This window comes from Panthera uncia (assembly GCF_023721935.1).
Source record: "Panthera uncia isolate 11264 chromosome C1 unlocalized genomic scaffold, Puncia_PCG_1.0 HiC_scaffold_4, whole genome shotgun sequence".
In the NCBI taxonomy this organism is placed as follows: domain Eukaryota; kingdom Metazoa; phylum Chordata; class Mammalia; order Carnivora; family Felidae; genus Panthera; species Panthera uncia.
In genome coordinates, this window is record NW_026057585.1 from 67,011,343 (window position 1) to 67,035,402 (window position 24,060).

General features: G+C 36.5%; 1 protein-coding gene across 2 annotated transcripts in view; it reads left to right on the forward strand.

Moving 5' to 3' along the window:
- Window positions 1-24,060, forward strand: part of SPATA6 (spermatogenesis associated 6) — a 149,250-nt gene that overhangs the window by 10,563 nt on the left and 114,627 nt on the right. For both annotated transcript variants that reach the window (XM_049617213.1, XM_049617214.1), the window contains exons 2-3: window positions 8,251-8,388; window positions 9,616-9,664. In XM_049617213.1, coding sequence (XP_049473170.1) covers window positions 8,251-8,388; window positions 9,616-9,664 — 187 coding nt within the window. The remainder of the gene's footprint in view (window positions 1-8,250; window positions 8,389-9,615; window positions 9,665-24,060) is intronic.

Genomic DNA, 24,060 nt, shown 5'->3' on the forward strand with positions numbered 1-24,060 from the left:
TTCTTAGTTTGCTAGAGCTTTCATCATAAATGGGGCTTAATTGTGTCAAATGCTTTTTCTGCAAAAGAAGAACTGAAGGAAATTTCAAGATTAAAGCTATAATACACTTTTTAGAAGTGATTTAATTATATCTAACACATTTTTATATGTTTGTCTTTTCATTTTCATGCAGTTCAAAGTATTTTTTAATTTGTCTTATAATTTCTTCTCTGACTCATAGAAGTGATTTAGGAATATATTGTTTGATTTCCAAATATTCAGATTTTTTCCAGATATTTTTCCTCTTATTTATTTCCAGTTTAATGGGGTTACAGAAAATAATCTGCGTGATTTCATTTTATGTTTATTGAGATTTATATGGCTCACAATATCCTCTTTCTTGATGAATGTTTTCATGTGCACTTGGAAAAAAATGTGTATCCTTCTGCTGTTGGCTGGAATATTAAGTAAACGTCACTAGGTCAAATTACTTGAATGTTATTCACATTTTCTATACCTTTAATGATCTTTTTTTTAACTAAAAAATTTTTTTTGACGTTTTATTTTATTTTTTGAGAGACAGAGAGAGATAGAGCACTAGCAGGGGAGGGGCAGAGAGAGAGGGAGACGAATCAGGCTTCAGGCTCTGAGCTGTCAGTGCAGAGCGTGATGCGAGGCTTGTACCCATGAATGCAAGATCATGACCTGAGCCGAAGTCGGATGCTCAACCGACTGAGCTGGTTAGGCACCCCTAATGATCTTTTCAAAAACTTTTTAAAATGTTTATTTTTGAGAGATAGCATGTTTGGGGAGTGGGGTGTGGAGGGAGAGAGAGAGACCAGGTATCCAAAACAGAGTCTGTGCTGTCATCCCAGAGCCCCATGTGGGGCTCAGACTCTTGAGGTCATGACCTGAGCTGATGTCAAACACTTAACTGCCTGAACCACCCAGCCGCCCCTTTAATGATTTTTTTGACTGCTTATTTTATCAGTTACTGAGAGTAAGGTATTGAAATTCAGTTATATACTGTACTTTTTACTTCCTTTACTTTAATACTGTATTATTAATTGCTTACACATTTAATTTTGTTATATCTTCTTGATAAATCAAATTTTTTAATCAGTATGTAATGTTTCACTTTAACCTTGGTAATCTTTCTCTTTTTCTGAAGTTTATTTTATGTCACATTAAGGCTGTTACTGGGGCGCCTGGATGGCTCATTCAGTGAAGCATCACGATCTCATGGTTTGTGAGTTCAAGCCCTGCCTGGGGCTCTGTGCCTATAGCACAGGGCTTGTTTGGGATTCTGTCTCCCTTTCTCTCTGCCCCTCTCCCACTTGCTCTCTATATCTGTCCCGAAATGAATACAATTTTTAAAAAAAGACTATCGCTCCAGCTTTATTATGACTAGTGAAAGCATGGTATACCTTTTTATATCATTTCGCTTTTATCATGAATCTTTAAATAAAAAAAAATTAAGATATAATCCACATATATAAAATGCACCCATTTAAAGTGTAAAATCACAGATGCCTGGATGACTCAGTCGGTTGAATATCCGACTCTTGATTTTGGCTCAGGTCACGATCCCAGAGTTGTGGGATCGAGCCCCATGCCAATAGAGCTCTACGCTCAGTGTGGAGACTTCTTAAGATTCTCTCTCTGTATCCCTCTGCCCTTCTTCCCCACTTGTGCTCACCCTCTTTCTCAAATAAAAAGTAAAAAAATAAAGTGTAAATTCAGTGAATTTTAACATATTCACAAAGTTGTAAAACAATCACCACTAATTGCAGAGCATTTTCAGCACCCTATAAAGAAATCCCATACTTGTGAGCTGTCATTCCTCATTCTCCCTCTTCCTTGAGGCCCTGGATACCACTAGTTGATTTTCTGACATTTATATAAATGGAATCAATCATACAATATGTGGCCTTTTGTGTCTGGCTTCTTAGCGTGTTTGTAAGGTTCATTCATGTAGCATCTGTCAGTACTTTATTTTTATGGTCAGATAATATTCTGTTGTATGGGTATACTACATTTTGCTAATCCATTCTTAAGTTGATGGACATTTGGATTGTATCTATTTTGTGGCTATTGTGTATCTATCTATGTGGCTATTGTGAATAATGCTGCTATACTCTTGTATGTGTTTTGGGGTTGCCATATGTTTTCAGCACTCCTGGATGTATACCTAGGAATTGCTGAATCTTATACTAACTCTGTTTAGTTTTTTTCATAAACTGCTGGACTTTTTTCCACAGTGGCTGTGCCTTCAATACATTTCCGTCAGCAAAGTGTAGGGGTTCCAATTTTTTTGTCGTGCTCCCCAACACTTGTTTTTGTCTTATATTTTTGATTGTAGTCATCATAGCAGATACGAAGAGGTATCTCATTATGGTTTTGATTTATATTTCCCTAATAGCTAATGATGTTGAACATTTTTCATGAGTTTGTTGGCCATTTGTTTATCTTCTTTGGAGAGATGGCTGTCTTTTTTTGCTTCATGTATTTTGGAGCTCTGTTAAGTGTACGTATGTTTGTAATTGTTATGTCTTCTTGAAATATGTCTTATATGTATTTTTAATTGTTATGTCATTATAAAACGTCCTTTTGTTTCTAGAATCGATTTTTGTTTTAATGTCTATTTTGTCTGATATTAGCATAACCACTGCTGCTCTTCTCTGATTGCTGCTTAATTTTTTCCATTCTTTTACTATCAACTCATTTGTTTCTTTGAATCTAAAGTGTGACTCCTGTAGGGGCACCTACAAGAGTGCCCTTGGGTAGCTCAGTTGCTTGAATGTCTGACTCTTGATTTCAACTCAGGTCATGACTCAGGGTCATGGGATTGAACCCCATGTTGGGCTGTGCACTGAGCTTGGAGCCTGCTTACGATTTTCTTTCTCCCTCTCTGTCTGCACCTCCCCTGTTCATTCCCTCTCCCTCTCTCTCTCTCAAGTAAAATTAAAAATAAAATATTTAAAGTGTGTCTCTTAACGTTTATTTATTTTTGAGACAGAGAGAGACAGAGCATGAACGGGGAAGGGGCAGAGAGACAGGGAGACACAGAATCCGAAACAGGCTCCAGGCTCTGAGCAGTCAGCACAGAGCCCGATGCGGGGCTCGAACTCACGGACCGCGAGATCGTGACCTGAGCCGAAGTCGGACGCTTAACCGACTGAGCCACCCAGGTGCCCCTAAAGTGTGTCTCTTATAGACAACGTATAGTTGGATTATAGTTTTTATCCATTTTGCCAGGTTCTCCTTTTGACTGGAGTAGTTGGTCAATTTACCTTTAATTTACATAATCACAGATAAGGTAGGATTTGCCTCTTTCATTTTACTGTTTGTTTTCTGCATGTCTTATGTCTTTGTTTGTTTCTATGTTTCTGCCTTGATGTCTTTTGAGTTAACTGTTTTCTAGTGTACCATTTTAATTCCTTTGTTTCTATTACTATATTGTTTTAGTTATTAGTGATGATTGTTTTGGGGCTCACAATTAACATCTCCATTTATTATAGCAATCTAGTATGGATTGATACCAATTTAATTTCAATGGTACACAAAATTTTTGTTTCTGTTGAGTTCCATTCTCGTCTTCTTCATGACTTTATTGTCATACAATTTATATCTTTATACATACAAGCCTCACCAACGTAGCTTAATATTTGCTGCCTTACGTAATTTTATCTAATTTTATTTTTTAAAATATTTATTTATTTTGAGAGAGGATGCATGTGAGCGGCAGAGAGAAAGGGAGAGAGAGAACCCCATGCAGGCTCTGCACTGTCAACACAGAGCCCAACGTGGGGCTTGATCTCAAGAACTGTGAGGTCATGACCTGAGCTGAAATCAAGAGTCAGATGCTTAACCAACTGAGCCATCAAGGCACCCCTATGTAATTTTATTTTAAATAAGGATGGAGAAATAAGACAAAAAAATTTTGTACTGTTGTTATATTTATATATGCAGTTCCTTTCCAGATGCTCTGTATTTTTTCATGTGGATTTGAGTTACTGTCTAGTGTCCTTGCATTTCCAATGAAGGATTCTCTTTAGTATATTTTGTAGGGAAGTTCTGCTAATGATGAATTATCTGTGTTTATCCAAGGATGTCTTAATTTTCCTTTTTTTTGAAGGGAAATTTTTCTCAATATTGATTCCTATTTCAAGAAAGCCTTCTTTCAGCATTTTGGAATAAGTCATCCCACTTCCTTCTGGCTTCATGTTTCTGATACAAAAGCACCTGTTAATCCTATTGAGGATTTTTGGTACCTACTGAATCACTTCTCTTGTGTTGCATTTAAGATTCTCTCTTCATCTTTGTCTTTTGAAAGTTTGGTTATGATGTATGTGGTTTGGAGTTCTTTGAGCTTGTTGGATGTAGATTGCTTTTCTTTAAATTATGGAAGTTTTGGTCCAATATTTCAAATATTTCTGGCCCTTTCTCCTTTCATTCTGTGGATCATATTATATCTATGTTGTTGTACTTGATGGTATCCCACAGGTCTCTGAGATTCTGTTCATTTTTATTTTTTCTTTCTGTTCCTCAGGCTGAAGAATCTCAATTGCCATATTTTCAGGTTCACTTATTCTTACTTCTGCTAGCTTCTCTAGTGATTTTTTCCATGTCGTGCCATATACTTTCAACTCTAGAATTTCTATTTGGTTCTTTCAAAAAATAATTTCTGTTTATTTGTTGATATTCTTTCTTTGATGAGACATCATTGCTATGTTGCCATACTTGCCTTTAGATCTTTAGACAAGGTTTCCTTTAGCTCTTTGTGCATATTTATAGTAGATTTAAAGTCTTTGTTTAGTAAGCCCAACTTCTAGGCTTACTCAAAGACAGTTTCTATTGATTACCTTTTCCTGTGTGTATGGTTTATACTCTTGTTTCTTTGCATGTGATATTTTTTATTGAAAATTGAACATTTTGAGTAATATAATAAGGAACTCTGTAAATCAGACTCCCTACTTCTCAGGGTTTATTGTTTGCTGTTGTTTGCTGTTGCTTTTTGTTTGTTTAGTTACTTTACTGAGTTAAAGTCTGTATTCTTTGTCACATGTGGCCACCAAAGTCTCTGGTTAGCTTCATGGCTTGCTAATGATGGTATTAAGGATATATATATCCTTAAATGTCTTGAACCAGTAAGTCTCCCAGTCTTTGCTGAGGATCTCTGTATGCTTGTTGGGGCATGCTTTCTATGTACCACAGGCAATTTACAACTCTGTCTTAGCCTTCATTTCCAACTATCTCAAAGCCTCAAGGTCATCCAGAAGTAAGAGATTAGGGTTTCATCAGGTCATTTCTGCAAATGTGCACAGCCCTGCACATGTGCATGATCTTCTGAATTGCAAAGAATATATTATAGCTTGTCAAAAACAGCCTCCCCCCATACACCCATACACATGATTTTCCAGCTTTGCCTTTTAAGTATTTTGATCAGCTTGTAGTGTGCCTCAATTGGGATCACTGCCTCAGGCATCTGTGGTGTTAAACAATTGCTGCTGATTGTTTTTGACAATTGCCTTAGGGAGAAAGGCTGTTTGAGTAAACTCTAATTCAGGTCAAGTAGAGAATTCCTGTGAATGAGGATTTCCGGGATACTCTGAGACAGAGCAAATAATGGCAATTCCCTGGAGATGGGACTTTTGGGTAGCACAGAACCTGTTCTCCAGTGTCTGTGGGGTTGCTAGTTTTTATGACTACTCTAATTGTACGGATTTTGGTTTTCAAGGTTACAGAAGACCTGAGTAGAGGGGATTGGGAGTAGAATATGTTAACACACCACAATATCACTATTTTAACCAAAATTCATCTATTTGGTTAGCTGACCAAATGCTCTTCATATTTTTGCAAATCTCTGGTTAATTTCTAGAGCTGTAAAAAAGTTGATTTTGACAGTTTTTCGTAGTGTTCTCTTTGCTTTTATAGAGGGACTGAATTTTGGAGATATTTGCTCCACCATTCTGAAAGCACTTTTTCTATGTGTGTCTTTAACATGGTTTTTTTTTTTTTTTTTTTTTTTTTGCAGACAGCATATTGTGTCTTGCTTTTTTATCCAATCTGACAATTTCTGCCATTTAATTAGAATGCTTAGAATATTTGCATTCGTATAATTATCCATATGGGTGTTTTAAGTCAACTTCTTTGCTTTTTATTTTCTGTTTGTTTTATCTGATTTTCTTTACCCCCACCCCCCTCTCTTGCTTTCTTTTTGGGAAGCTACTGGGTGTTCTTTAAAGCATGGCAGAATTTGTAGAATTGTGGATGAGAAAAAGTCATGCCTTCTTGCATATATTACACATTGTAAAGAGAGTCCCTAGTTTCCAGTAGGACAATTAGAGCCGGTGCACTACTCAGTAGAAATATAATATGAACCACAAATTTAAGCCAAAGATGCAATTGAAAAATTTTGACAGCTATATTAAAAAAGTTAAAAGGAGTAGATAAATTAATTTTAACAATAATTTTATTTAAATCAATGTTTTCAAAGTGTTAGTTATTAATGAGATATTTTATGCTGGTTTTATAATGAGTTTTCAAAATCTTTCTGAACAAGTCTTCAAAATCTTGTATTTTATACTCATTGTCCATCTCAGTTTGGACTAGCTACAACTGTAGACATAAGTGGCTAGCAGCTACCACATTGGATAACATGGATTTAGAGGGATTCTAACAGGTTTGATTTTAATGAGGCAGAGTAGGAAATGAAGGTGATGGACAACATTATATTTGCTGAGGACCTTGATTTTAATAGATTTTAATAATCAGTAGGGAATATATCAGAACGGAAATTGGAAAATAGAATAAGAGGGAGATGGAGTATAAATATCTGGCATGGAAAATAATCTTAACTGCTACATACAAAGAGACCTGAAGTCTTGGTCATTTATTCAATGCAGTAATTTGTGTTGAGATGACAGATGTAGTGATTTTCAGCCTAACAATAACTATAGCTAGTATTGGTTGAATGCTCTGTTAGGCACTTTTCTAAGCACTTTTGAAAGTATTGTATTGATTGATTTTCTGTGTCACTTTAAGTAAGTAAATCACCTATACTTTCTTGGGGCTCTGTGGTTATTGTACGTAAAAAATCTGAAGCTATTTGATAATCTCGGAGCTTCTTAATACTGAAAGTCTGTGTTTTGGATACATTGATGAGAAAATAAAATTTCTATCCTCAGGGAATTTATAATTAAAGAGGTGAGTTGTACCTACTTAATTAAAATGCAGGGAGATAATAATTAGGCCTTAAGAGAACTACAAAATGCTATGAGAATCTAAAACATATTTATTTGAATATGGTAAATTCATAATAAATGTTTGAATTAGATTGAATCGAATAATGGTAGCTGGTGAGTCCAGAGTTTTGTGTAGGAGACGCAGTTGATGTAAGCCTTGGAAGGTGGTGAGTGTAAATGAGGCAGAGATGGAATGGAGTAGTAAGGAGTAGTAATCCAGATAATGGAAGAATGTAAGGTAGGACAGTAATGTGTATGTTTAGAGAACAATAAAAATATACTTTGATTGTATTATTGGGGGATGTTGAGTAATGTTACTATGTGGGTGGGTTGGATTCAAATCTTAGCCTTTAATATTTCTTTAAGGGTGTGGTTGATCACTGACAGTGAAATATGACTGGGACTGGGGAATCTGTGCTGTGGACTTTTTAGAAACACCATATTTTGTGCCTATACTTTGTGTCGATCATGAAGATAATGAAGTGCAATTTCATGTTTAAAAAATGTATCATTGGACTAGAAACTTATAATTCACTAGCTTTGAAACTCCGTCATATTGCGTTTGATGAGGGTGTATATGGGCTGCTATTTAGGATTATACAGGTCATATTTGTGCTTTTTATTGCTATTATTTTTGTCCTCTAGGATAGTGCTTTGTTTCTGCTGAGTCTTAATCCTTTGTGATTAAATGATGCTGAATAAGTTTATGTCAGCATTCAGCATAAAGTGGGTGCCTAAGGCTGACTGTTTAAAACTGTTAGTATCTGTCCCAAGAGCCAGTACACAGAGCTTCAAATGTGGAACAAATAACCAAATGGAGAATCATAGATTTCTCAGAGGGATGGAAGTTATAAAGGCATTTCATTTAACTCTGTAAACACGAGAATCTCTTTTCTTTTAATTTGTGCATCTTTTTATTGGCTTAGCAGACTAGTGTTTTTATGTAATGCCATGTCAGTTATTTCAGTAGGATAGTTCAGGGAATTCATAAAGCATTTACATCTCTCTATCTAATTTTGTTCAGGTAACTTGTCCAGGAGTGGTGCTGAAAGACAAGGAGGACATCTATCTTAGCATCTGTGTGTTTGGCCAATACAAAAAGACACAATGTGTCCCAGCCAATTTTCCACTGGTCTTCAATGCCAGAATGGTGTTTGAAAAGGTGAGTTCAAGTGACAGATCAAATATTAACAAATAATCAGTGTACTTCCAAATTTTTAATAAAAGCCCTAAAGACAAATTACTACTGACCATATATACTTTGATTTCATTGAAAAGGAGATTTGTAACTTAAATCTGGAAGCTTGAAAAGAAATATGCATTGTATTATTCATGAAATGAGTTGCCTTATTTTCATAATGGATCAGTTTATTTCTAAAATTGTGTTAGTGGGCTCTATGTAAAATAGAATATTTTATATTCTTGAATATTAAATAATAATTTTCACAACAAAGAGAAAGAGGAGACATTAATAGGTAAAAATAGATTTTATTTTACTTTTGGCTATCTTCTGGTACTTCTTTCTATGAGTTTCTTTTCTGTTTTTCCCTAAAACTGCTGCTTTTGGTTATTACCAATCGTATTCTTCACTTTATTTCCTTCTTTCCTTCTCTACTTTCCTCCTTCCTTCCCTCTCCTCCCCTTCCTTCTTTCTTTGTCCTCCCCTTCCTTCCTTCCTTTTCCTTCTCCTTTCCCTTTTCCTTTTCTGATAATTACCCACTTCCTGCTCTGTTTCATGCACTATTCTAGGCACTGGGTAAACAAGACAAACAGCCTCCCCACCTGGAGCTTTCCCTGTAATAGGAGAAACAGACAATAATGAAGTAAACACAGGAATAGAATAATTTTAGATAGTGATAAGTGTCATGAAAAGAATAAAGGGAGCGTGAGGGAACAGAGAGGAACTGAGGGATTCAGGGGATTATCTGTTTTAAAGGGTGGTCAGAGAAGATGATAACATTTAAGCTGAACTGAATTATGAGACAGTTATCAGTTATTTGAAGGTCTAGTGGAAAAGCGTTCCAAGCAGAGGAATAGCAAATATAAAGACTTCTTGCTGGGAATAAGCTTGATGAGTTGGAGGGGCACCAAGAAGGCCAGTATGACCATGGTGAACAACAGGGGAGGAGTTCAGATTAAGAAGCAGCCCTGGTGAAGTTGGAGAGGGAGAGCCAGCCAGCCATAATGTGTGTTTGTTTGATTGTCAGAGCTTCCATAGTGATCGTGGGAAGCAGAGAGGAAGTGACAGTTCTCAATAATGTCCAAAGTTTCTATGGATGAAAAAGGAATATTTTGGGAATGAGAGGGGAATTACAAAGACTATTTTATGTGTATGTACCTTTCACTTCCTCTTCTCCACCCTGCTTCCCTCTGTGTTCTCCCACTGTAGGTGTTCCCTGAAGCAGTAGACCCTGGAGATGTGGTTGCACAGCTTGAATGTAAGTTTGTAACTTTTAATTCCTGTTTCTAGGACATTTTAGAGTTCTGCTTAATCCTGGGTTAGATAAAAGTTAAAAAAAAGAGTCCATGAAGGATTTTAGAAATCTTGAGCTGAGACTTCTAAAACACTTTTTAAACGTTTTTCAGAATATACCTGGAAATAATAAAATGTGCACGTGCTGCAGAGTGACTAGGAATTTTTCCTTTTTCTATGTTAGATGTGCGGAAATCAAAGAGACTTACTTGAACTTTGTATTGATTTAGATGATATGAAGTGTTTTTGATGTAAAGATAGTGATTCACATTGTGTGGGGCTTTGCCCTGCAAACAAGCATATGCCTGTAACCTCAATGTATTACAAATTTCATAGAGTAAATAATAGAAGATTGAAGTAATGGTAGCTTGAAATATATATGATTTGTGTTTTATATTGCGTCCAATATGTTAATAAATTATTTGAAGTGACATTTTCAAGGCTGTGGATAATAGTAAATTCCTCAAAGTGTCAGGATTCAACTATAAAAAGATACAACTATTTTTGAGAGCAGCAATGCATGTATACATACTTGGGAATAAGTTATTCAAGCTCTGGGTATGAAATGAAAAGCTCTGTTATTTATCCTTGTAATTAGACATCTGGGATCACCAGTTTGGTCTAATATGGAACTGTGGATCAAAACACTGACAAAATTGGGCATCAGCAGTGTCACCTGTTCTTCCCCCCTTCTTCCATTGGGATGTTAGCAGTGTAGAAACATGGAACCTGGCACCATGCTGGAATCTAGGCATATGGGGAGGAATAGGGCCAGCTTATTGTCTTATCTTCATGAAACTTACAGTTTAATAATTATTCTCCAGAGAACTCTTTATGGCCAATGTTAACATCTTATTTATTTATTTATTTATTTATTTATTTATTTATTTAAAAAAATTTTTTTTTCAACGTTTTTTATTTTTATTTTTGGGACAGAGAGAGACAGAGCATGAACGGGGGAGGGGCAGAGAGAGAGGGAGACACAGAATCGGAAACAGGCTCCAGGCTCCGAGCCATCAGCCCAGAGCCTGACGCCGGGCTCAAACTCACGGACCGCGAGATCGTGACCTGGCTGAAGTCGGACGCTTAACCGACTGCGCCACCCAGGCGCCCCTTTATTTTTTTTATAGATGTTCTAGTTCTTGATATTCTTTCACTGTGGCAGATTAGCTAGGTGGCAGTTTGGTGCCAGTGGGTAAATGCTTTTTTAATATTTCTTGAACATCTTCTTCAGTATCTGGTCAATTGTGTTGTGTATCCTAGAAAATATAAACTCTAGTATTATCTAGTACTATGTGCATATTGTTATATATAAATATGAGGTAGTAATTTCATCATTCTGAAATTGTCTTGTTAAAAACATAATCCTTTTTTTCTATTTGATTTGAAATTTTGGGTCTATAAGAGTACTTATTGGTTTTTATTATTTGGAAACTTTCTTGCCTTGCTTTTCCTGATTTGGTTTTTCTCTTAGGTCTCTTTGTACCTTACTGATTCCACTTTTTGGTATCTTTCTCAAACTCATCTTTCTCTTCTCTGTCTTTAAGTATTATTATTCCACTGGCTTTACCTCTCTGATCTCTTAATTTATTTATTTTCTACTTTCTCCTTATATTCTACTCACCTAAGACATGGCTTCATGTATTTCCTATATTCTGATGACTTCCACATGAGTCTATCTCTGACCTCCCTTGAGAGCTGTGGCCCCCTTTTTCTTTTACTTTTTTTTTGTGTTAGTTTCTCTCAATGTCCAATAACCTTATTAATATGAAAAATTAAAAACATACTAAATGTGCAGTTATTTTTGCTTCCCTTCCCTTATGTTCATCTGTTTTCTATCTTAAATTCCACATGAATGAAATCATATGTTATTTGTCTTTCTCTGACTGACTTATTTTGCTTAGCGTAATACACTCTAGTTCCAACTACGTGGTTGCAAATGGCAAGATTTCATTCTTTTTGATTGCTGAGTAATATTCCATTGTGTGTGTGTGTGTGTGTGTGTGTGTGTGTGTGTGTGTGTGTGTATACACCACATCATCCTTATCCATTTATCAGTTGATGGACATTTGGGCTCTTTCCATACTTTGGGTATTGTCAATGGTGCTGCTATGAACATTGGGGTGCATGTGCCCTTCAAATCAGCACTCGTGTAGCCTTTGGATAAATACCTAGTAGTGAAATTCTACTAGGGGTAGAATCGCAGGGTAGTTCTGTTTTTAATTTTTGAGGGAACTTCCATAGCCTCTGTTTTTCATAGTGGCTGCACCAGTTTGCATTCCCACCAGCAGTGCAAAAGTGTTCCTCTTTAAAAATAAAATTTTTTTAATGTTATTTGTATTTGAGAGAGAGAAGAGACAGTGTGTGAGTGGGGGAGGGGCAGAGAGTGATGGAGACAGAATCTGAAGCAGGCTCTAGACTCTGAGCTATCAGAACAGAGCCTGACATGGGGCTTGAACTCCTGAGCCAAAGTCAGACACTTAGCTGACTGTCACCCACGTGCCCCAAAAGGGCTCTTCTTTCTCTGCATCCTCGCCAACATCTCTTGTTGCCTGAGTTGTTAATTTTAGCCAATGTGACAGGTGTGAGGTGATATCTCATTGTGGTTTTGATTTGTGTTTTCCTGATGATGAATGGTAGCATTTTTCCATGTGTCTGTTAACCATCTATCTGGGTGTCTTCTTTGGAAAAGTGTCTATTCATGTCTTTTGCCTATTTCTTCACTGGATTGTTTTTTTTGGGTGTTGAATTTGATACGTTCTTTATAGATTTTGGATACTAACCCTTTATCTGATGTGTCATTTGCAAATATCTTCTCCCATTCCATGGGTTGCCTTGTAGTTTTGTTGATTGTTTCTTTTGCTGTGAAGAAGCTTTTTACCTTGATGAGGTCCCAATAGTTCATTTTTGCTTTTGTTTTCCTTGTTTCCAGAGACATGTTGAGTAAGAAGTTGCTGCGACCAAGGAGATAGAGGTTGTTGCCAGTTTTCTCCTCTAGGATTTTGATGGTTTCCTGTCTTACATTTAGGTCTTTCATCCATTTTGAGTTTATTTTTGTGTATGGTATAAGAAAGTGCGTCCAGATTAATTCTTCTGCATGTCGCTGTCCAGTTTTCCCAGTACCACTTGCTGAAGAGAGTGTTCCATTGGATATTCTTTCCTGCTTTGTCAAAGATTAGTTGGCCATACGTTTGTGGGTCCATTTCTGGGTTTTCTATTCTGTTCCATTGATCCATGTGTCTATTCTTGTGCCAGTACCATACTGTCTTGATGATTACAGCTTTGTAATACTGCTTGAAGCCCAGAATTGTGATGCTTCCAGCTTTGGTTTTCTTTTTCAAGATTGCTTTGGCTATTCAGGGTCTTTGCTGGTTCCATACAAATTTTAGGATTGTTTGTTCTAGCTCTGTGAAGAATGCTGGTGTTATTTTGAGAGAGATTGCATTGAAATGTGGATTGCTTTGGGTAGTATAGATATTTTAATAATATTGTTCTTCCAATCCATGAGCATGGTAATGTTTTTCCATTTTTTTGTGTGTCTTCTTCAATTTCTTTCATAAGCTTTCTATAGTTTTCAGTGTATAGATTTTTCACCTCTTTGGTTAGATTTATATCTAGGTATTTTATGGTTTTTGGTGCAATTGTAAATGGGATCAATTCCTTGATTTCTCTTTCTGCTGCTTCATTATAGGTGTATAGAAATGCAACCGATTTCTGTAAATTCTGTAAATTATGAAAATTAATTAATTAATTTTCAGGAATAGAATTCAGTGATTCATCACTTACATATAACCATCCAGTGCTCATCCCAACCAGTGTCTTCCTTAATGCTCCTCACCCCTCTAACCTCTACCCCCTCCCAACACCCCACCAGCGACCCTCATTAATGGTTCTCTGTATTTAAGAGTCTCTTATGGTGTGTCTCCCTCTCTACTTTTATATTATTTTTGTTTCCCTGAACATTGATTTTATAGCCTGCTACTTTGCTGAGTTCATGTATCAGTCATAGGAGGATTTTGGTGGAGTGTTTTGGGTTTTCCACATAGAGTATCATGTAGTCCGCGAAGAGTGAAAAGTTTGACTTCCTCCTTGCTCTTTGTGATGCCTTTTATTTCTTTGTGTTGTCTGATTGCAGAGGCCAGGACTTTCAACATTATGTTGAATAACAGTGGTGAGAGTGGACATCCTTGTTGTGTTCCTTACCTTAGGGGGAAAGCTCTCAGTTTTTCCCTATTGAGGATATTATTAGCAGTGGTGCTTTCATATATGACCTTTATGATTTTGAGGTATGATCCTTCTATCCCTACTTTTTTGAAGGTTTTTATCAAGAAAGGATGCTGTATTTTGTCATATGCGTTTTCAGCATCTATTATTGAGACAATCATGTGATTCTTATCCTTTCTTTTATTAATGTTATGTATCACATTGATTGATTTGTGGATATTGAACCAGCCCTGCATCCTAGGAATAAATCCCACATGATCATGGTGAATAATTCTTTTAATGAATTGCTAGATCTGGTTTGCTAATATCTTATTGAGAATTTTTACATCCATGTTCATCAGGGAAATTGGTCTGTAGTTTTCCTTTTTAGTGAGGTCTTTGTCTGGTTCTGGAGTCAAAGTAATGTTGGCCTCGTAGAATGAGTTTGGAAGTTTTCTTTCCATTTCTATTTTTTGAAACAGTTTCAAAGAATAGGTGTTAACTCTTCTTTAAATGTTTGGTAGAATTCCCCTAGAAAGCCATCTGGCCCTAGACTCTTGTTTGTTGGGAGATTTTTGATTACTGATTCAATTTCTTTACTGGTTATGGGTCTGTTCAAATTTTCTATTTCTTCCTGTTTCAGTTTTGGTAGTGAACTAGGAATGGTATGTTTCTAGGAATTTATCCATTTCTTCCAGATTTCCTAATTTGTTGGCATGTAATTGCTCATAATATTCTCTTACTATTGTTTGTATTTCTGTGGTGTTGGTTGTGATCTCTCCTCTTTCATTTGTGATTTTATTTATTTGGGTCCTTTTTTTTGATCAGTTTGGCTAGGAATTTATCAATTTTTTTAATTCTTTCAAGGAACCAGCTCCTGGTTTCATTGATCTGTTCTGTTTTGGGTTTTTTTTTTGTTGTTGTTGTTGTTTTATTTTGATATCATTGATATCTGCTCTAATCTTTATTGTTTCCCTTCTTCTGTTGGTTTTGGGCTTTATTTGCTGTTCTTTTTCCAGCTCTTTTAGGTGTAAGGTTAGGTTGTGTATTTGAGACCTTTCTTCTTTTTTTAGGAGGGCCTGGATTGCTGTATACTTCACTCTTATGACCACCTTTGCTGCATCCCAAAGGTTTTGGATTGTCGTATTTTCATTTTCATTGGCTTCCATGAACTTTTTAATTTCCTCTTTAATTTATTGGTTAACCCATTCATTGTATAGTAGGATATTCTTTAATCTCCAAGTATTCTTGGTTTTTCCAAATTTTTTCTCGTCATTGATTTCGAGTTTCATAGCATTGTGGTCTGAAAATATGCACGGTATGATCTCAGTCTTTTTCTACTTGTTGAGGGCTGATTTGTGACCCAGTATGTGATCCCTTCTGGAGAATGTTCCATGTGCACTTGAGAAGAAGTGTATTCTGATGCTTTAGGATGAAATGTTCTGAATATATCTGTTAAGTACACCTGGTCCATTGTGTCATTCAGAGCCATTGTTTCCTTGTTGATTTTCTGCTTAGATTATCTGTCCATTGCTGTAAGTGGGGTGTGAAGTCCTCTAGTATTATGGTATTATTATCAAGGAGTTTCTTTATGTTTGTGATTAATTGATTTATATTTTTGGGTTATTCCACGTTGGGGGCATAAATATTTATAATTGTTAGATCTTGGTGGATAGACTCTTTAGTTAAGATATAATGCCCTTCTTCGTCTCTTGTTGTAGTCTTCATTTTTAAATCTAGTTGTCTGATATAAGTATGGCTATACCACTTTACTTTTGACCTTTTGGAATGTCAAAGACTTTTTGGTCTTTTGAAAAGACCATGAATACTGTGTTGATAGATGGTTCTCCATCCATTTACTTTCAATCTGAAGGTGTCTGTAGGTCTAAAATGAGTCTCTTGTAAGCAGCATATAGATGGGTCTTGTTTTCTTATCCATTCTGATACCCCGTGTCTTTTGGTTGGAATGTTTAGTCCTTTGACATTTAGGGTGAGTACTATAAGATATGAATTTAGCACCATTGTGTTGCCTGTAGAGTTGGTGTTTCTGGTGATGTTCTCTGGTTCTTTCTAGTCTTTGTTGCTTTGGTCTTTTTTGTTTTGTTTTGTCTTTTCTCCATTCAAAGGGTCCCCCTTAAAATTTCTTGCAGAGCTGATTCAGTGGTCACGAATTCCCAGTTTTTGGTTTTCTAGTTAACTCTTTATCTCTCCTTCTGTTTTGAATAACAGACAGCCTTGCTGGATAAAGAATTCTTGGTCACATATTTTTTCTGATTCAGCACATCGAATATATTCTGGCGCTCCTTTCTGGACTGCCAAATTTCTGTGGATAGGTCTGCTGCGAACCTGATCTGTTTTCCCTTACAGGTTAAGAACTTTTTTTTTTCCTTGATGCTTTCATAATTCTTTCCTTATCTGTGTAGTTGTGAATTCGACTATGAAAATGCCTTGGTGATCGTTGCTTTTTGTTGAATTTAATGGGAGATCTGTGTGCTTCTTGGATTTTGATGTCTGTGTCCTTCCCCAGATTAGGAAAGTTTTCCACTATAATTTGAGCTCACATAAACCTTCTGCCCCTTTTTCTCTTTCTTCATCTTCTGGGATTCTCATGATTTGGATGTTATTTCTTTTTAATAAGTCACTAAGTTCTCTAAGTCTTGTATTGTGCTCTTTGCCTTTGTTTCCCTATTTTTTTTCTGCTTCATTATGCTCCATAATTTTATCTTCTAAATTTCTGTTTATCTTCTAAATTGCTGTTTCGCTGCTCTGCTTCATCCATCCTTGCTGTTGTGGCATTTATTTGAGATTGCATCTTGATTATAGCATTTTTAATTTTATCCTGATTAGATTTTATTTCTTTTATCTCCACAGGAAGGGATTCTATGCTTTTTTCAACCCCAGCTGGTATTCTTATTATCGTGGTTCTAAATTCCAGTTCAGACATCTTGCTTATATCTGTGTTGATTAAGCCTCTGATTGTAGTTTCTTCCTCTTCTTTTGGAGTGAATTCCTTTGTTTTTCATTTTGGAGGAAGAAAAAAATTAATCAATTAAAAACAAAACACAAATTCAAATAAAGGAAGCTATATCCTAGATTTATTTTGGTCTGCTTGTGTAAAGAAGCTGGATAGAATGGAGAAAATAGGGAAACAAAAGAACAAAAAGGTAAAAAAGTTTAAAACTTAAAAAAACTTATATAATAGAAAAAATGAATAAGGAAAATGAAATAGAATAAAAATCAAAACAAAAAATAACGTGAAAAAATAATAAAAATAGAAATAAATTTTTCTCTTTCTGTATCCAAGAATAAGGAAGAAAATAAAGAAAAAAAAGAAAAAAAAATTTAAGCAAAAACAGAAGCAAAGATAACGAACAAATAAATGAACCAGCAAACCGAATGAAACCTTAATGAAGTTACATCCAGTTTCTCCTTAAACTGAAACTATGAATCCTTCTATAGTCTGTACACTAAGCAGGTGGAGTGTCTTGTGCTGGTCTTGTAGGGGATGTGCTTGGAGGGTGCAGTTGGGTGGGGTTTGGTGTAACGGCTCCATTCTCCACTAGGCGGTTCTGCTTAGCTTACTGGGGTAGATAAGTACAGCGTGCATGTAAGCTTGCATGTGTGCGGAGGGTGGAAATGGCTTCACCCAATTCCCTAGTCTCTGGCACAGAAACGTCATGCTTTCACTGACCCATGATCAAGCACCGCTCCTTTGTCTCAGGCCTCCATCCACTCCCCGCCTCTACCCTGCCTGTGTCTGAGCTGTCTGCCTGCCAGGTGGCACCTCTCTCCAGTTTTATCTCAGATGGGGTTGTTTCAAAACCCCTCACTTCAGAGACCCTCATGGCTTGGGCCCATGCTTACTCTCTGGGGGAGGGTCTCACTGAGCAATGGCTGGTGCTGGCTTACTCCAGAAAATGTTCATGGGGTCTTGCAGTGGCAGAGGTTCAGAGGTTATGGCAAATCACCACACATAGCTGGCACCAGGTTTCACCACACTCTTGTGTCTTTGTCCCAATACCAGCAAACGTGGTTGTTCTCCAGGGTCTGCTGGGGCCTTTGCTTTTTGGGAGGCTGTATGGCCTCTACCAAATGCACTCCAAGCTGGTGAACTGCTTCTCACCATGTGGCCCACAGACCCCTCAGAACCCACTACCTGCTCCTGGGGATTCACCCTGCTTCCTCACCAGAGCACCACCAGTCACTGAGCTCTGCAACTTCAGACTCTGTGCTCTACTCTTTATAGAATCCAGGTGGTATTGAAACCCACTCCTTTCTTCCTGTCCATGGTTTTGGGGAACAGATTTCTTGTTCAGTCCCCTGCATATGTTTTCACTCTTTTTCTCTCTTTCTCTCCAGCTACTTTCAGGGGAGTGCTTTTCTTGCACTATCCCAGAGTGCTGCTCTCTCCCCCTTTCTCTTTCTCTGTCTTCTCTCCACAGGAACAGCTCTCTACAGTCCATGGCTTTTCTCTCCCCCAGTTCACCTCTCTGCACTGTGTACCTGCTGAGTTCCATTGCTCAACTTATGCAGATTGTTGTGTTAATCCTTAGATCAATTTCTAGGTGTTCAAAATGGTTTGGTGCTGATCTGGCTGCGTTTCAGGGATGAGACAGGTTCAGGGTCTCCATGCTGCTCCACCATCTTAACTCCTTTCCCTGATCTGGTAACTTTAATTTTTTGTTCCCCCCCTCAGCTGGCACTGAAGCTTCATGCAGTAGAGGGCCCTGGAGTAAAGTACAGAGGAAAATGGTTTTGCTTCCAGGTGCTGGTGTGCTTGTTTATCTTGTGCTGAGCTTGGCTTTTTCCAGCACCAGACTCCTGAGGCCCTTGAAGCTTCCCTGGTGTTCTAGTGTTACAGTACAGGGCGGCTGTCAGCAGCTTCCTCTAGCTGTCCCTGTTTGTAATGTGTATTGTTTGTCATTTTGTATTGAAGTGCCTCTGGTTAAACACCTCTGTGAATAGCCTCCCTGGCACCCTAGTTGAATGATTTCTGGCAAGTTCCTTAGGTAGATTCCTAGTAAGTGAGCAACTTTCCTCTCTTTCAGTGAGCAAAGGCTGTTTGCTCTCTAACAAGTTCTGGATCTCAGCACTGGAGAGGAGAGCTTGGGGAGAACCCTTCATTGGGTCCTCTGAGCCTCAGGAATAATGACTGTTTCTTTTATCTGTCATTCCTATGTTCTTTTTTTAAAAATGTTTTAAATGTTTTCATTTTATTTTTGAGAGAGAGAGAGAGAGAGACAGTTTGAGCAGGGGAGCGGCAGAGAGAGAGAGACAGAGACACAGAATCTGAAATAGGCTCCAGGCTCTGAGCTGTCAGCACAGGTCATGACCTGAGCCAAAGTTGGACGCTTAACCAACAGAGCCACCCAGGCGCCCTATTCCTAAGTTCTTTTAAGTTCTCTTTACATCTTTATAGCTAGATAATCCCTCATTATTTTAATTCCCATTATAGTTAATAGTTTTTTATATTAAATTATCCTTGTGTGGTTTCTCATAATTGGACCCATATTGATATATTTATTTTGAAGCTCTGTTTTAATTGTTTGTACATTCATAATCATTATATCTTCTTGAATCTTCACCTCATTTATGGTAGTAAAATTCATGGTAGCAAAATTACAGTAGCTTCAGGCCTCATATCTTCTTATGATATTCTTAAGAATAGGAGGTCTGTGTTCCATAATTTTCATCAAGTTTTGAGATTTATTCTAATGACAGTTGGGTGGGGAAATACAATATGCTGTTTACTTAACTCACACATGTACTTTGGTTCAAGTGGTACATGTGTAACCTTTCTAAAAGCCACATAGGTCTCCAATGGAAGGGGAAAGGAAGGGAAAGCTGTAGAGACTTCTCATAGGTGTCCCTACAGTGAGCCTCCACAGTGTCAAGCCTTTAGGCTTAAACACAGAATGATGGTAGAAATGGTAGAAACAGATCCTTTAAATAAGGTATAAAATTGAATCCATAGAAGTAAAGTAGACTTTTTGTCAATGGAAGCAAAGAGAAGAACTTCAAGTAATGAATTGAATTGAAACGATTGAAACAATTGTGGACTGTTCCAGAATTTCCACTTACCAGTAGTATTCTACTTTTGGGATTGTGAGTCACATATATCATTTTCCATTGTGTAACATATAAAACTAACAAGTACTTGTTTGTCTAAAATCCAGTATTTGTTAATTAAGATTATGTCATCTAAGAGCAAATTGAGCATGGTCAAAATGCTCAGGGAGATCCGAGGACCCCCTTAACTGGACAGTCTGATAAATGGCCAGATCCATGAGTAACTCAGTTAAGATGCTTAGAACAGTTTTGGGCACACACTAAACACTTAAAATGTCCCTTGTTTATTATTGTTGATGATGTGTTGTTATCATTACTAGTGTTATTACTGGGGAATTTACCAGTTCCATTTCACACCATATCTACACTTCTAAGGAAACACCAGAGATCCAGAATCACCTATGGTCTAGGGAAATATATGATATATAAAATGACATTAAGTGTCAATGGTATTAAAAGCCATAATAAGGTAATTTTATATTCATAGAGAAGGCGTTCTCTTTAGGGAAACTATTCTAATTCTGGAATTTACCAGAATTAACTGATTGATGGCTGAAACTGTACCCTCGCAACCATTTTTAGGCAAGAAATGACTGAAAATTTTTCTACTTCATAGACTTCTTTATTGATACTATGGATTTTCATCCTTTCTCAGTGAAGTTTTACAGATTCTCTTCTACATGCGCGAGCACACACACACACACACACACACACACACACACAGTATATCCTGTCTGAAAAGATCCTCTTACATATAAACATATTGCTTGCTCTCTCACTTCTTTCCAGTCACTGCTGAAATTTATCATCATAATAAGAGGCCTTTTCTTACCAAAGTATCTAAAATAGCACCTTTTGCTATGTACCTATCCCATTATCTTTAGAGTTATTATATACCCAGGATATTTTGAGTAAAAGAATATGCTTTTAATAGTTCCACCAAGACAACAGGTATTTGCATAGGGAAAATAGGAATGAATGGTCCACCTGTTTTTCTTTCTAGCACTGATATATTATTTCTTTTTTCTTTTTTTTTTCAACAGAGTGGCAGTTTCATAAGAGTAGAGATTTTTTTTCTGTTTTGTTTACCGCCATATCTCTAATGCATATGGCAATACCTGGCACATACTAGGTATCTGGTAGTTGGGAGTTCATAAAATATCATAATGCATTATATAACTGTCTCATTACTATTTTTATGACTGTTGGAACTATCCAATTGAGAGATAGCTATTTGTAGTGTTATAATCCTTTGGTTAGGAAATGTATTTTGTATTTAAAAATTTATAATTAATACCTTCTCTGACCTCATTCCCTTCAACACTTGGATACAGAACAGATACGATTTTTATTTATATTGTAGTGGATTAGTAGTTGTCCATATTGTTTTCTCTTGCCTGTAGAGAAACATTGCAGTTTCATTACAGCTCTTGCTTTTCAAGCTTCTGGGAATTAGTGCTTACCTGGTGTCTGGGGTATTGAAAATGCTTTCAGGTGAAGATTTAAAGGCTGAGAATATATCCTTCAAAGGCTATGAATGGGAGTGTCCCTGCCTCAATCCTCAAGGAGGCTTGTAAGACTCAGGATTCATATTTTAAATCCACAGTGACAAGTACCTTCCACCAATTCATCTTTGTAGTTAGGGCAGGTAAATAGGCATTCAGAGGATATTATTATAGTAATTGTTCTTGCTGGTGCAGAGGCTAACAGCATTCTGGCACTCTCAAGGTATTTACTGTAGCTTTTGATTTGCTTTATGTGAGTAGTATTTCTGCAGTGTTGCAGTGCTTTTACTTTGTAACTCACGCTAAAAGTACATGTGAAAATGAGAATTTTTATAGAGGAATGAGGACATTTGTCTTTAGTTAGTTACAAGGTAAAGGGCATCTATGAATTGAGGTTAATTATGCTACATGTTTCAGTACATGTAATTACATCAACTTGCTATTTGGTTTTTTAGCAGCATTACTTAACTTTCCCTTTAATAATTTAAGGTCTCTCTTCCTGAAGTATTTTTGCCAAAATATACTTTTTAAGTATAAAAGAATAGAAAATTTTTTATAGAAACTAGCGAATAGCTTTTCTCAGTAAACGTTAATCTAGGTTCTTATGATAAAATATAAATCAAACAAACCCAGTTACTTTTTAGGCCATGTCTTTACAGCTGAGGAGTTGCAGTAACAGTGCCACCTGGATGGTTTATTTCATTATTTCACTTTGTGTGGCAGTTATTCATGGAGTCGATGGTAGACTCGCAAGGTATCTAGTATGTTGACATAAATCTTAGATTTGTTTTCTATTTAAACCCTTTGTTTTTAAACTTTATACTCCTTCTAAGATCATTTTTACTTCTGAGACCGTTGATGTCTTTAGGGAACCAGTTGGAATTACTCTGTTAACAGCTGCATTTGTTTTCCTTTCTTCACTGGAAATGGTTCACAGAAATAATAACTGACCATGCTAAATACCCATGCAATATTTTCATGAATGTATTATTGGCCATTTTCTGCTTACATGTTTGGCCCATTCCAGAATGATTATGGCTAGTGTGGGGTACTTTTTTTTTTTACTTAGATCCCTTATGAAAGAGTGTTTCCTTCCTTGGCTGTTTTTTTTTTTTTTTTAAAGTAGGCTTCACGCCCAGCGTGGAGCCCAACGTGGGGCTTGAACTCATGACCCTGAGATCAAGCAAGACCTGAGCTGAGATCACGAATTGGACGCTTAACCAACTGAGCCACTCAGGCACCCCTTTCCTTGACTTTACTTTTAACCTTTTACTTTTCTTTGTGAAATGATTTTTATTTTTAATTGTGTTATTTATTTGAAAAGAAAGTGTAACTTCTTTTTCTTTCAAATTTGCAAATACTGAGTTTACACTGTCAAAACAAGGCAAGTTCTTTGAAATGGAAGGGGTAGCTCATATTATGCACATAAAGCAATTAATTTTATTGTTTGCTAGGACTTGCTCTCAGACAAGATGTATACATACATACATATACATGCATATATATACATATGTAAATACATGCATATATGTACCTATTAATGTGATATCTTTTTAAATTTGATTTTTACTTACATTGAAATTATTTTAATTGGTTATATAATTATGTTATTTTTTTCTTTAATATTGGAATTACATATAGTCTACAAAACTTATTCCCAAAACAGTGATCCTGTAACATCCCTCTCTTCCATCATTTCTGACTCCCCAAGGAACTAGTTTATTATTATTATTTTTTATTGTTTTTTTTGTACTCACCTACATATCTCTAACATACTTATATTGCATTCGAAACATTTTGATTTTTTTCAGTTTTAGACATTATCTCTACTTTTCCTTATGGAATATGAGGATGTAAGTACTTTTCATATATTCTCTGCTTGCCCTGAAAACATATATATGCCCTTTTTCTGTCTTTCTCTCCTCTTAATAGAGTTATAATCACAATTTTGTTTTGTATATTATGACCATGTAAAAAGTATTTTTAGCTGAATCATGTGGTGAATATATTACGGTTACTTTTCTTGGCAAGAATTCTGTTTTCACTTGAATTTAATATTTTCTTCGCTTAGTTTTGTAGTTTATTTTAGTTTTTGCTTAACTTAACCCAGTTCTTCCTCAGATATTTAAATCATTTTCTTAAAGTTTAATGTTATTTCACTTGTCTTTTTTTTTTTTTGCCTAAATACCTAAAATATTTTTTATTTATCCTTAAAGTCTAGTAGTTTTACTAGAATATATCCTGAAGTTGTTTCTTATTCTTTTTTTTTCTTTTGAGAGAAAGAGGGCACAAGTGAGTGAGGGACAGAGAGAGAGAGAGAATGCCAGGAGGGGCAGAGAGAGGGAGAGAGGGAGAGAAAAGCAGGACTCTCCAGAAGCAGGGCTCATGTTTTTACCCGAAGTGGGGCTTGTGTTCATCCAAAGAGGGACGGACTCATGCTTACCCAAGGTGGGGCTCAAACTCACAAACTGTGAGATCATGACCTGAGCTGAAGTCAGATGCTTAACGACTGAGCCACCCAGACACTTGCTATTCTTAAGTACAGTGTGTGTTTCTTATTTGTAGTTTCTAATCCATTTTCCTG